This window comes from Ornithodoros turicata, chromosome 1, assembly GCF_037126465.1.
Source record: "Ornithodoros turicata isolate Travis chromosome 1, ASM3712646v1, whole genome shotgun sequence".
NCBI lineage: Eukaryota > Metazoa > Arthropoda > Arachnida > Ixodida > Argasidae > Ornithodoros > Ornithodoros turicata.
The window spans coordinates 94,460,842-94,473,834 of NC_088201.1; the positions used below are offsets into that span (position 1 = coordinate 94,460,842).

General features: G+C 45.6%; 1 protein-coding gene across 2 annotated transcripts in view; it reads left to right on the top strand.

Moving 5' to 3' along the window:
* LOC135366605 (N-acetylated-alpha-linked acidic dipeptidase 2-like) overlaps positions 1-12,993 on the top strand; it is a 144,790-nt gene that overhangs the window by 82,537 nt on the left and 49,260 nt on the right. For both annotated transcript variants that reach the window (XM_064599389.1, XM_064599397.1), the window contains 3 exons: positions 4,719-4,924; positions 12,006-12,069; positions 12,255-12,319. In XM_064599389.1, the coding sequence (XP_064455459.1) occupies positions 4,719-4,924; positions 12,006-12,069; positions 12,255-12,319 (335 nt within the window). The remainder of the gene's footprint in view (positions 1-4,718; positions 4,925-12,005; positions 12,070-12,254; positions 12,320-12,993) is intronic.

The window sequence follows — 12,993 nt, forward strand, 5'->3', positions numbered from 1 at the left end:
ATGATGTCGCTTGAGGTTTGCTGGATTCATTCAACTTTTCCAATATTTCCCCGCTGATAACGCATTGTGGGTTACCACTGATGCTTGCCAAATCCGCGTAGCCAGGAGAGTCGCTCCGAAGTTTCTCCAAAGTAGCTCTGACTCTCGAGGTGCTTGTAGTGCTTTCGAAACACAAGAGAAAAAGAAAAGCGTGCTGCAGAAAAACAGCGGGGTTGAGTGGCTGAACGGAATCCCGTTCGCGGAACACCAGGGCAAGGCTGACGGAACCCCGATTGAGAAACACTGATCTAGAATGATGCCTCGCTTTCTTTTTTGCGGCTTGTAAAAAGTAGGAGGTGTACGCAGCTCTTGGACACGGTATGCAAAATACGAAGCTTCGAAATGGAGGCTGATACGTCAGGTGAGGGAATTAATTTTCCGCAACTGAGGACAATGCATTAATGAGGGGAAAAGTGCAGTCTTTTCATGTTGTGCGTTGCATGTTAAGTCACAATGAAAGAGGCCCCATTTTGTACATCATGCACGACTCAGACTGAGTTCACGAAGAATATGCATCTGTCAGAGAGTTGATGTGGAGTGTGCAACCGCCGGAACTGAGATTAAGTTAGGCCATGTGAATATGTACTGAACATGGCGATAGGGTTGATGTAGACTGCCTCCGCCGTGACTGAAGTTAGGCTAGGCCATGTGAATACCTACTCAATATGTTGAGAGAGTTAATGTAGACTGTTGCATCTGCCGTAACTGAGGTTAGGTGAGGCCATGTGAGTATGTATTCAACATGTGGAGAGTTGACAGAGACTATGCATCAGCCGTGACTAAGTTTAGGTTATGCCAGGTCAATACGTATTCAACATGTCAAGACAAGTGATGTAGACTGCATCCTCCATGACTGAGGTTAGGTTAGGCCAGTCGAATACGTATTCAACATGACGAGATAGTTGATGTAGACTGTGCATCCGCCGTGACTTTGGTTACGTCAGGTCAGGTGAACACGTATTCAACATGCTGACACAGTTGATGTAGGCTGTGCATCCACCGTGACTGAGGCTAGGTTAGGCCAGGTGAACATGTATCCAAAATGTCAAGAGTGTTTATGTAGGCTGTGCACCTGCCGTGAGTAACGTTAGGTTAGGCCATGTGAATACGTATTCAGCGTGTCCAGAGAGTTGATGTGGACTGTGCATCCGCCGTGATTTAGGCTAGGTTAAGCCAGGTCAATACGTATTCATCACGTCGAGAGAGTTGATGTAGACTGCGCAGCCGCCGTGACTGAGGTTAGGTTAGGTCAGGTGAATACGTACTCAACATGTCTGGAGAGTAGATGCAGGTTGCATGTGCCGTGACCGAGATTAGGGTAGGCCAAGTGAATACGTATTCATCATGCCGAGAGAGTTGATGTGGACTGTGCATCTGCTATGGCTGAGGTTAGGTTAGGCCAGGTGAATTCATTCAGGTGATTCAACATGTCAAGAGTGTTTATGTAGTCTGTGCACCTGCCGTGACTAACGTTAGGTTAGGCCAGGTGAATGCGTATCCAACACGTCCAGAGAGTTGATGTGGACTGTGCATCCGCCGTGATTTAGGCTAGGTTAAGCCAGGTCGATACGTATTCGTCGCGTCGAGAGAGTTGATGTAGACTGCGCAGCAGCTGTGACTAACGTTAAGTTAGGCCAGGTGAACACGTATTCAACATGTGCAGAGGGCTGATATGGACTGTGCATCCGCCGAGATTTAGGTTAGGTTAGGCCAGGTGAGTACGTATTCAGCAAGTCGAGAGAGTTTATGTAGGCTGTGCATCTGCCGTGACTGAGGTTAGGGTAGGCCATGTGAATACGTATTCAACACGTCGAGAGAGATGATGTTGACTGTGCATCCGCTTTGACTGAAGTTAGGTTAGGCCATGTGAATATGTATTCAACATTCAACATGTGGAGAGGGATAATATAGACTGTGCATCCACCCTGCCTGAGGTTAGGCAAGCCCAGGTTAGATCATTTTTATTTTCTAAAACCCGCGGGATCGATGCTAAAGCTTTCCCTTTGAACTTGTGTTTCTACAGTGTAGGACAGGGAGGAAATGGGTTGAGGGAGCGCTCAACCGAATCAGTGAAGCTATTAGGGAGTTTTAGGGAATTGTTTTCACTCGAACGGTTCGCGAACGGTTTTGCCGCCGTCCAACCAGAGGATTCCATTCTGAGTGACTCCCTATTCTGATTGGTTTCCCGCGATACCGTCCGTGAACGGCTTCTGCAAAAACAATTCACTAAAGCTAGCTTTAACTGTGTTCATTTAATTACCGAAGGGAATATTGCTGGCATCGAATGATAAAGGTACAAAAACAAACCTATTCGCAATAGACTGCAGCAGAACATTTCGGGTTTTCTTTTCGCGTAATGCCATCACAGGATCAATATCGATTTCAACCCTAAACAACGATATGAAGGAACACGTGAATGAGACCACAATGCGCGCTGTTGAGAAACTGCGAAAGTTCGCACTCAAACGAGTGACAGTGTTACCTGCATTCGATTTGGAAACCTGTATCGATATATCGAAGCGACAAACACTGTTCTCAAATATTTTAAATTGGATAGCATTTCTTTAATGCAGTTTTGGGCCCCCGTGAAGCGTCGCGTAAGTGGAGAGAGGGCCTTTCACTCTCGTGATGCGCAATCTCCCCCTCCTCTATTTATTATCGCGCGCCTCGGCTGTCGGCGGGCGTAGAATCACTAAATAAGTTTCGCTTCAGAATATCGACACTGAGGTCCAAGAGAGAGCAGGAGCGCCATCTTGTTTCCGCACCACACCGGCACCATGCCCAGTTGAGGATCAAAGACAGCTAACGTAATGCTCGCTGTGGGATAGAGAAGCGTGTGTGATTGTTGTGCGATAATTTATGTATTGTCCACCAAAGCGTCTCGAAGATCTCAAGGTGAGCTCAAGGCCGTCAACTACTGCTTGTAAACGAAAGGAACATTTCACCCGCGCACAATAGATGGCTTCGTGCCCTAAAGTGCGCGTGCGCGTGGGTAGCGTGGCGCGCAAACAAGATGGCGCACGCTCTTAGATGGCGCTCTTAGAACTCAGTGTCTATACTCTGAAGCGTAGCTTATTTAGTGACTCTAGGCGTGCGGGAATTTAGCAAAGTGGAAGGCCTTTGATAACAATAATGGTGCTACCGTATTTCTGCCGCTACTATTGCTATCATCCTCGGGTTTGCACACGCTATATTGAGATCAGCAAACCAACACATCACCGACAGAGCGACCGAGGCCGGCGGAAGGTTTTTACGATAGCGGTTCCTAAAACATGATAAACCGTACACCTGATCGCCTTCAAGTCGCTAACATCATGTTGTGGATCTTTGGTTTGACAGCCTCCTTTATTGTATCGGCCTTTACGGTTTTCGTACAGCGCTCGCGATCTGCTGAAACTTCCTCTTGTCGTCAATGTTATCCGATACCGCGGATGCCGCCGAGTTACAGCGTAGTTCAGACACCCAATAGGTTTATTTAACATTGTGCACCTCTCCATTAATAGAAATTTCCTTCGGCATTGACATCGGTCCAACATCGGCTTTGATATATCCCCCGGAGTTGGGCTGATGTCACGTTTCGACATGTTCTGTTTCGATATGCGAGCTTCTGTAGGATGTCTGCCACCAGTTGGCATTGTCAGCGTGATATGGCCTGTTTCGGTCGCCATCAAGCCAGCATTGCCAACTTCTGTGGGATGTCAGTGGCAAGCTGGAATCATCGTATCGCTCGTTTCTATCATCATCAAGCCGACATTGCCAACTTCTGTGAGATAACCGCTGGAAGTTGACATCGGCTTTGATATATCCCCCGGAGTTGGGCTGATGTCACGTTTCGACATGTTCTGTTTCGATATGCGAGCTTCTGTAGGATGTCTGCCACCAGTTGGCATTGTCAGCGTGATATGGCCTGTTTCGGTCACCATCAAGCCAGCATTGCCAACTTCTGTGGGATCTCAGTGGCAAGCTGGAATCATCGTATCGCTCGTTTCTATCATCATCAAGCCGACATTGCCAACTTCTGTGAGATAACCGTTGGAAGTTGGCATTGTCGACCGAGTGTAGCTTTTTTCGGTCAACATCGATCCGACATTGGCATGTCCTGTCGTATATCGGTCAAAAGTTAGTAATGCTGGGAATATGTCCAGCCGACGTCCCCAACCTGTTCTCGACATCGGCCCGACATCTTGTGCAGCCTGGGAACGATAACGAACGATATGTTCAGTTCAGCATTGGGACCCCGATTCCTTTGATGTGACTGACATCGCGTTGCTGATCTTAGATTTGACAGCTTCCTTTATCGTGCTTATAGACTGCAGCCTATCTGCTAAAACTCCCGAGAGTGTGCTTCTTTCACTTCCGAAATGGAGTCGTCGTACTTCATCTGCTGCAACGCTATCGCAATTTATTCGACGATCGATCGATCGATTTGTACATCGATCAGTACAAACTCGTAGAAAGGATACCGCGGAGATGAAAGTTATGGTTAAGTTTAACGTTATTGAAAGTTAAAGTTGAAAGTTATTTCAGTGACCACACTTTGCAATTACCGGCCTCTAACTAACTAGACTAGATGGCCCATTGCTGACACCTCCTCACACGCAGCACTCTCATTTCAAAAAACCGAATATAAAATTTCTGGTGTATTCTCATCACGTCGATCTGCACTATATTGATTGCAGATCGCTACGTTGTCCTGGGAGTTCCTATCGATGCATGGAGTGCGGGAGCGGTAAGCCCAGGAACCGCTACAGCACAAGCTTTAGAAGTATCCAATGTCATGGGAAATCTGGTGCACGAGAAGAAATGGAGACCCAGGAGAACTATACTGTTCGCTGCCTGGGATGCACATGAATTTGGACATATTGGGGCCACAGAATATACAGAGGTTAGTAGAACACAGCACAGATCCGGAAGAAAGTGAACATATCATATTTGCCGATTAGCGTCCAGACAAGAGGCAAGCGAGCTGGCGTAAAGAAATATTTATAGTTTTGTCGTACTCTCTTGGCTGTTCAGGGTTAGTAAAATGTCAAGCATATGCCCAAGACCCGCCCGAGAGAATCTTTATACTATGTACGTGATATAAAGGGCGTTTCACCTAAAGTGATAAACGACGACGACGTACTCAGCGGAGGATTGTGGAACGTCCGGCAATTACCATCTGGAAACTTTTGCCACCATTCAGGAAGACTTTCGACAATTTTTAATTGCGGGAAATTTATTTTTCAATTGCACTTTGAAAATTGCCAAGCGAACCTCACTTTTTCTACGGAAATATGAAGTCCTCCGCGGATAACTGCAGACCCAACAAAAACTATGTACAGTATCGCAACAGACATAGTCGAAAAATTAGTAAAAATTACGCTTTGGCCCCGCATGTTTGATTTTCGCAAAGGAGCACGCAGGAAATGTGCCTATAGAGGAGGAAGTCTCCCCGCCTTCATTTGTTTTGCCTTCTTTGTGGTAAGACGGTTGTCACCAGCATCAAGATAAAAGAGGGGAAAAAAAAAGGTAATACAAGAGGCGGGAAGACTTCCTCATCTCCCCGTGCGCTCTTTGCGACAACCAAGCAAGCAGGGCTGAAGCGGAATTTGTACAAATTTTTTAGAGTATTTCTGTTGCGATACTGTGCATAGTTTTTGTTGGGTCTGTGGCTATCCGAGAAGGATTTCATGTTTCTGTAAAAAAAGTGAGGTTCACTTGGCAATTTTCAAAGTTAAATTAAAAGAAATTTTCCAAATTAAAAATTTACCAAAGCCTTCCTAGATGGCGTCAAAAGTTCTAAGAAGGTGATTGCCGAAAGTCCCACAATCCTCCGGCGAGTAGGTCGCCAGTTAGAATTTTTTATCACTTTAGGTGAAGCGCCCTGTATGTTTAGTTGCACACCAGAGAACCAGAGATAAGAATGGATGGTACCACGGACGTACATTTGGTAATATAAAGATGGATAGTCACACGTTTACACTGTAGGAAAAAAATCGAGTCCTTTTTCAGACTAGATGCATTGCCACCACCATTACTCTCTTTAGGGACTTAATGCACGTAGGTTCGTGGAAAGGTTGAGGTTTACATCCAGGGCTGGGGAGCAAAACGAGGAGTAATCGCAGGGAAGCTGTAACCGAACCTCAATGTGGAATAAGGGGGCAGGCCAGCTTATCCCTTCTTCAGCACTTTTATTGAAGCGGCATTTACATGTCAGTATGCCTCCAGAAGCAACTTACGCACTACGGCGAATGTTCAGGGTTAACCCCTAAGGTACGGCAATGTTTAGGGTTAAGGTACCACTAGGCTACTTAAGGCAACGTTGCGGTATTTAAGGCAGAGCAAAAATCGCTACGCATCAAAGACCTTTGCTGTGGTTCGAAGCAGGCTTGCACCCCCCTCCCCCAATATACTCAGAAAAAAATATTTAAGTTAAGTTACTGACCACTGGGCAAAAATACCCATACTATACTGTACTATACTATACTATACTATACTATACTATATACCCCTGGTTTGCCAATTCGGAACGATGCGCAGCTACCCAGAGCTGACGAGCCGCAAACACGGCGAAACACGTGTCCTCTGGTGCTGTCGCATCGTTCCATGAGTATCTGTTCCCCGCGTGCAGCTGTAGAAGCCATTTTAATCTGTAACTTTGAATTTCAAACACGTCTAGTGTCATTTACTTGTTTCTTTAATGGCTTTTCCCCAATTATAATTCACTGGCTTGCACTGTGGCATTGAGGAGTGCTCAGTCACCCTCCCAGGTGTATACCGCTCGCTGAGCGACCCCTGGTTTGCCAATTCGGAACGATGCGCAGCTACTCAGAGCTGACGAGCCGCAAACACGGCGAAACACGTGTCCTCTGGTGCTGTCGCATCGTTCCATGAGTATCTATATATATATAATATATATATACTATACTATAAATACAGTACTACCCATACTATAAATACGCACTCTTGAAAACTATTTCAGTATGAAATACATAGAAGTCACTCGTTACTTTCAAGATATTGACGTCACAGCGAGCCCACACGCGAAATTTCGCGACGAAAACATGTAATAAATAAATAATATAAATAAATAATACAGGGTTCGCCAAGATAAACTTCGGGGTTTGTAACGAAGATAAAACAAATTAGAACAGTGTCGGAAAGCCAAAGTAGATGTTAGAAGACGTATTATGCCCCAAAAGGTTATGTCGACAATGCCGCTTTGTCCGTTTCTCTGTGGATAAATCGTGAAAATTAAAAAATCGCCGCGTCCTAAACGGCTATACCCGTGTTTCAGCTTCTTTCCGTCAGATGGCGAAACGGTCGAACGCGGCGTTGCAGAGTACGATTCTGCATTCAGTTCCACTTGTTCAGATTTCGATGTCGTCTGCAACGCCGCGTTCAACCGTTTCGCCATCTGACGGAAAGGAGCTGAAACACAGGAATAGCCAACTAGGCAGCGGCGGTTTTCTAATTTTCACGATTTATCCGCAGAGGAACGGACCAAATGGCAGTATCGACATACAATTTTGGGGCATAATACATCCGCTAACACCTACTTTAGCTTTCCGACACTGTTCTTATTTGTTTTATATCGTTACAAACCCCGAAGTTTATCTTGGCGAACCCTGTATATCAGTTATATAGAGCAAAAATGTACTGCCTGTACGACATGTAATTCGCCTCAACCGGTTCCACACATTTACTCCAGTGAAACAGGTGACCGGACAAAAAACGCAGTTGAACTGAAGGTGCGATCGGGATAGTGGGTGCTCTATTTACATGTAACCGGAATGTTTCGTTTTGAAACAGTCAGAAACATTAAGCAAACTGAATTCAATTGGATTATTTAGCCGGCTACGTGCTCCCGGCTAAATTAAGGAAGCAGTGGGCTGACCGCCGTCACTGGAGTAGGTTATGAAGGCTGCCCGCCACAGAATGCGGTCTTCTGACTCGCAATCGGCTGCAGAACAGAAACGACAGGCTTGCCTCTCGTTTTTCTCCTTCTCATTGCTTTAGCTTCATACAGGGTTATTAATATTTTACATGATCTCTCTCGGGTCTTCTATCTTGCCTGATAAGAGTCTCAATGGTTTACCAGCATATATGCCCTTCAGGATGACACACTGCCTCATCCATGCTCCCAAACAGGCTACCTCTTCCCAAGATGGGGCTTGCATGCCCCGAATATCACTCACTCTAAGAAACAAAAGAGGACAAATGGAGTGTAGCTATGACTGTTACTCCATTTCTGTACTTCTCTGCTCGTCTTTACCCTGATCACCCTGCCTTACACTTCCGATACTGACTTTATTCTGCCAAATTTCCCGTTACACAACAAAGGGCGTCAATGATATTCTTAGGGAGTGTAAAGATACAGAGGCGGAAAGTCTTACTCTCTTGTTTTTTACCCTCGGACATACTCTACTTTTACACATCACCGCCTCACCCCAAGAATGCTTGACGACACTTGTTGCCTGTAAAACGTTTCCCAAAGAAACGAAAAACTGTCTACTGCACACACGCACACTGCAACGAAGCCTAGATGAGACACTGTCCAGCACACCCCGAAATAGCCACGCATGATAGCTACACCGTTACTCGAGCTCTGCGCTCATTGACAACGAAGTGGACCATGCGCTGAAATGTGCGCCGTTATGCCGTCCACTCTGACAAACATATACCACTTGGTAATTCACAAATAACCTATACAAAAAACATACTTGTAACAAACGATACTACACAACATTTTACAATTAGGCTACAAGGTTATTAGTGCACACACAAAAGATAATCGAATATGAAAGAATGTACGCCTATAATTACACAAGGCATAAGGCATCTGTACATACATTCTGTGTCCCTTTTATATGCTCAAATGCAAGGTTGTACTTTTGCAGTGCAAACGGCCAGCGAGTTAATCGAGCACTAGACAAAGGAGTGAATGAGAGATAAACCAGCGGACTGTGGTCGGTGATTATCCGGACTTGCGTATCAAATAGCCAGGTCTCCAACAGCCATATAGCACAGACAACGGACCAGGCCTCGTGTCTGATCGTTGACCACTTCATTTCTGATGGTGTCAACTTTTTGCTAAGAAAAGGTATAGGTCGATCATTGTACTCGGCAAACACGTTCCTTTCAGTTTAATATTTCGTTTGCTCTCGTCATCAACATCAGATGACAATTTACTGCTTCCAAGTACGGTTATATCTGCGCCAAAATCAACACGTGCATTCAACGTAGCGATTCTAATCGCAACTTTGACTGCCTTAGCCTCGTCTTGCTTTTCTAGCTTCCTTTCATCGCTCAATCCATAAGAAACTTCGCCCTACTAGCTATGGGGTCGTGTTCTTCCCATTTTCTACTGTGGTATGTCTCGGTAACTAATTTCTTCTCTCCTCTCGCTGGTAACGTGTGTTCCGCAGAGGTCCTTCAAACCTCGGTCTGTCACTTCCCTTTCGTTCATCGAAATTATAACGTGCATTCTGAGACTCCCACCTATACCTCTCAGTTTTGTGAGGGCTTTTTGTGCGCTACTTCCTTTGGCCTTAGCGACTCTTTCACATCGTTTTGGATTACATAGCCCCTTATGTCGTCCGGCATGACTTCCGTTAGTTTATCGGTTATGATCAATTGCTTTATATCATCGAAGCTTTCTACTTTCCGCCTATTAACGTAGTAAGTAAAGAGCGTTTCCAGCCTTGCACTGAACTGGATCTATGACTCTCTTCTTTTCGTACCGTGTAGAAAAGACGTTTGCACTCATTAGGCGTCATTGTCATTTTTCTTAGAATATCTTCCTTCACATTTTTGTATGAAATAATCATTTCCTCACACTGGCTAACAGTGAATGCCCTCATTTCTTCATTCAAGAATGGCAGAGTAAGTGTGCCTCTGAGATCTCCCCGGACGGGTAGAGTTTCAAACGCTACATCTACGTTTTTGAACAAGGCTGGTATGACGGGATCGGAGTCTTGCATTGGCGGTAACATGGCTCTCAGTTCCCTGGCGTATTCACCTATCGCGCTTCTTTGTCCCTGCACACGTGTTCTGGACGTTACGTCACACTCAGCTTGCTGCACTCGTGCCAGCTTGAGCTGTTCTAGCTTGATCTGTAGCTTTAAGCATTCTAATTCCAGCATTTTCTCTTGCATCCTTTCATCAAAACTATCATCCCCTCTATGTGCACCATTTTGCTGTTCCGGCGCGACAGCCTCTCCGTTTTTCGCCATATGTCTGACCCAAAGTGTGCAAAGCAAAGTCCCATACCTTCGCCACAGCCCCGATGTCCATGTTTAGGAGCACTGCCGTTGCCGTTGCCAGTAGTAGATGCAGAACCTCTCACTTGGATATTGTTCTATGTTGTAAACAGTAGCTTGTAAACCCTCTCACTTAGATATCGTTCCATATGGTACACCGTAGCTTGCAGAACCTCTCACGTAGGTTGTTCTGTATGATGACGTTTCTTCGTCGGCGGGCGTCTTTCATAGCGGCTGTGCTGCCTCAGAAATGGCTGATGGCTATCCAGATAGGCTTACCCATATCTGGACATTTTCGCTGCTTCGAAGGTAACCGATGTCGTTGCAGTCGTCTCCATGTAGGAAGCCGTAGTATCCCGGTGAGCATGACCAGGAACCAGTAACTTATTTCCAAAAGCCCCGGAGCAGCTCTACATCAGTGGCGTCGAGAGAGCAACTGCCCACGTTCCCCTTTCCAGGTCGCGGTTCATCCTTGAATTTACCAAACTGGGGTTCGGTTCGGTCTCTGTTTCTCTCTTAACGGGAGTCTCCTCTTGGCTATGCATCACCCTGACAAGCAGGGCACAAGTTTCTCAAGGTCAGCTCCCATCGCAGTTTTCTATGGAAAGACATTTAACAAGACAGTGGAAATACTCTTAACAGGCGTCCTAATCCTTCGCTGGTGAGGGGAATCATCACACAATGACCACTTGCCCTCCGTTTTCGTAACACGATGCGGTCAAGGTTTGCAACTTGTCCCATGCTCCAGGTGGCAATGACAGGTTCCCATGGGGACCTGCACTACTGTGCTGCAGCACAGTAGCACAGCTACTGTGACACTAATTTGATATGGCCATGGCCATGATGCGCGAGCTGCGGTCGTATAGCAGTACTATGACGCTGGGATACCATGCTGGATATGTAAGTTGTTGCCCGTTGACTACCTGGGCTTCTCTGAGATAGCGGATTGCGAGTGACCGCCAAAATATGAGCGTCTTACTTAGCCGTCCTCAGTCAGTCCAAGTAACAGCGTCCTCACGTATTTCTGCATAATTCATCTCAGCGTGCGCACACCCAGGATGACGTCTGGCAAAAGACCTGATCGTTCAATGGGCACTCTTGACCAGTAACGAAAGACAAACCAATAACGAGCTGACTTCAGTAAAATACAGGTACATAAATTTACCCCATATCCCCGCAGACTAAAGTTACACTCCTGGACGACAGTGTAAGTCGTGTAAGAGTCGGGTATTCTCTAAATTTTGTGTGTACGACACAAAGCGCATTGCACAGACAAAAGAGAATCTTTCGCTTGACCTCCGTGTCATGTCACGCACCGAGAAGTATCTTCAAAGTGACTCGGAAAATGAGTTAAAGTTACTGAAAATGGCATTTGATTTGAATGCTGACCCTTGCAAGTATTCGCAAGACACCAAGTTACTCGCAAAAGTTGCTGTACAAGATACTATAAAGTTACTGTACAACTTTTGAAGTACTGAAAGTCATCACTGGTGCTCGTAAGATCTTGTTTTAAATATTTAAAATAAATAGGCAGTACAAGAGTAGCTCATAGAGCGCTAGTTTGCATGGGATGTTCCGTTCATGATCATAACGTTGAGGACACAAGCAATAAGCGTAGCTTATGCCATGCAATATTTGTTCCAGTTCTTCCTTCTCGACGTATTTTTACTTGACGAGTTTACTAGCAAATGTGTATTCCCGTATATGTTCTCTATTTTTCAGGGAATGCGGGAATCGCTAATATCCAGAACAGTCCTGTACGTGAACTCCGATATATGCTCTGCAGGTAAGCCTATCCTGCCAGCGTTACCTTGGTTCTCGTTTTCGTTCTATCATCATTGGGAACCTTTGCTGGCCAGAAGACACCGTAACAGTGCGCGCTAGTAAAGGAGTACTGTATATCCCCGGCGCTCTATGGCCTTTGTTGCCTTTGTGCCATTAAACACATAATCAATCAATCCCCGGTTTCAGGCGGGAAATTCATGGTGTCTGGTTCACCCACGGTGGCAACGGCATTTGAAGAAGCTACGAAAGTGGTAAGCCCTTCTAAGCACGTTGCCCGAACATATCTCTGCAATGTGAGCATGTGAGCAACACCATATGAGCAGTTCATGGGTTCTGGGTTCTTCCACTGCCGATCTTGAATTTGTTAATATAGCATGTCCCAAGTAGCACAATGTACCGAAAGTCGAGTGCAATAGGGGTGGACGGTGTATGTCTTATCCACGTTCTTTAGTTTCACGGGTCTGTTCAAGGCTTCCCACCTACCCGTCCACCCTAATCCTCCTCAGACGTGAGAAGAAAAAAAAATACAGAAACATTTTCGATGAAATCACTTTATTCTTGCTCAAAGTATCGAATACAACTAGATGAAAACACTTACAAATCGATGTATCAAATTTCGAGGAAGAACTGTGTGGTACACGATTGGGTACTACAGGTCATGGAGGTTATGAAGGTCGAGAACACGACTGCGATTTAGAGGGCACATAAACACGTCGCAATTGACGCAGCAAACCCTGGTTTTCCCTTGAAGGAGTTTGACAATGGCCCCAAACAGTTCGTTCTCTTTTTTGATTCTCCATCCAGTGTTCTTGCCCGTATAAACCTCCTCTAGCACAAAGCTTTGTGATGTAGCGCGAATGAAATTATTGAGCTTCACCGGGTCCGGTTTGGTTAGGAAATATTGTCGAGCGGGGCACTGTCCTCT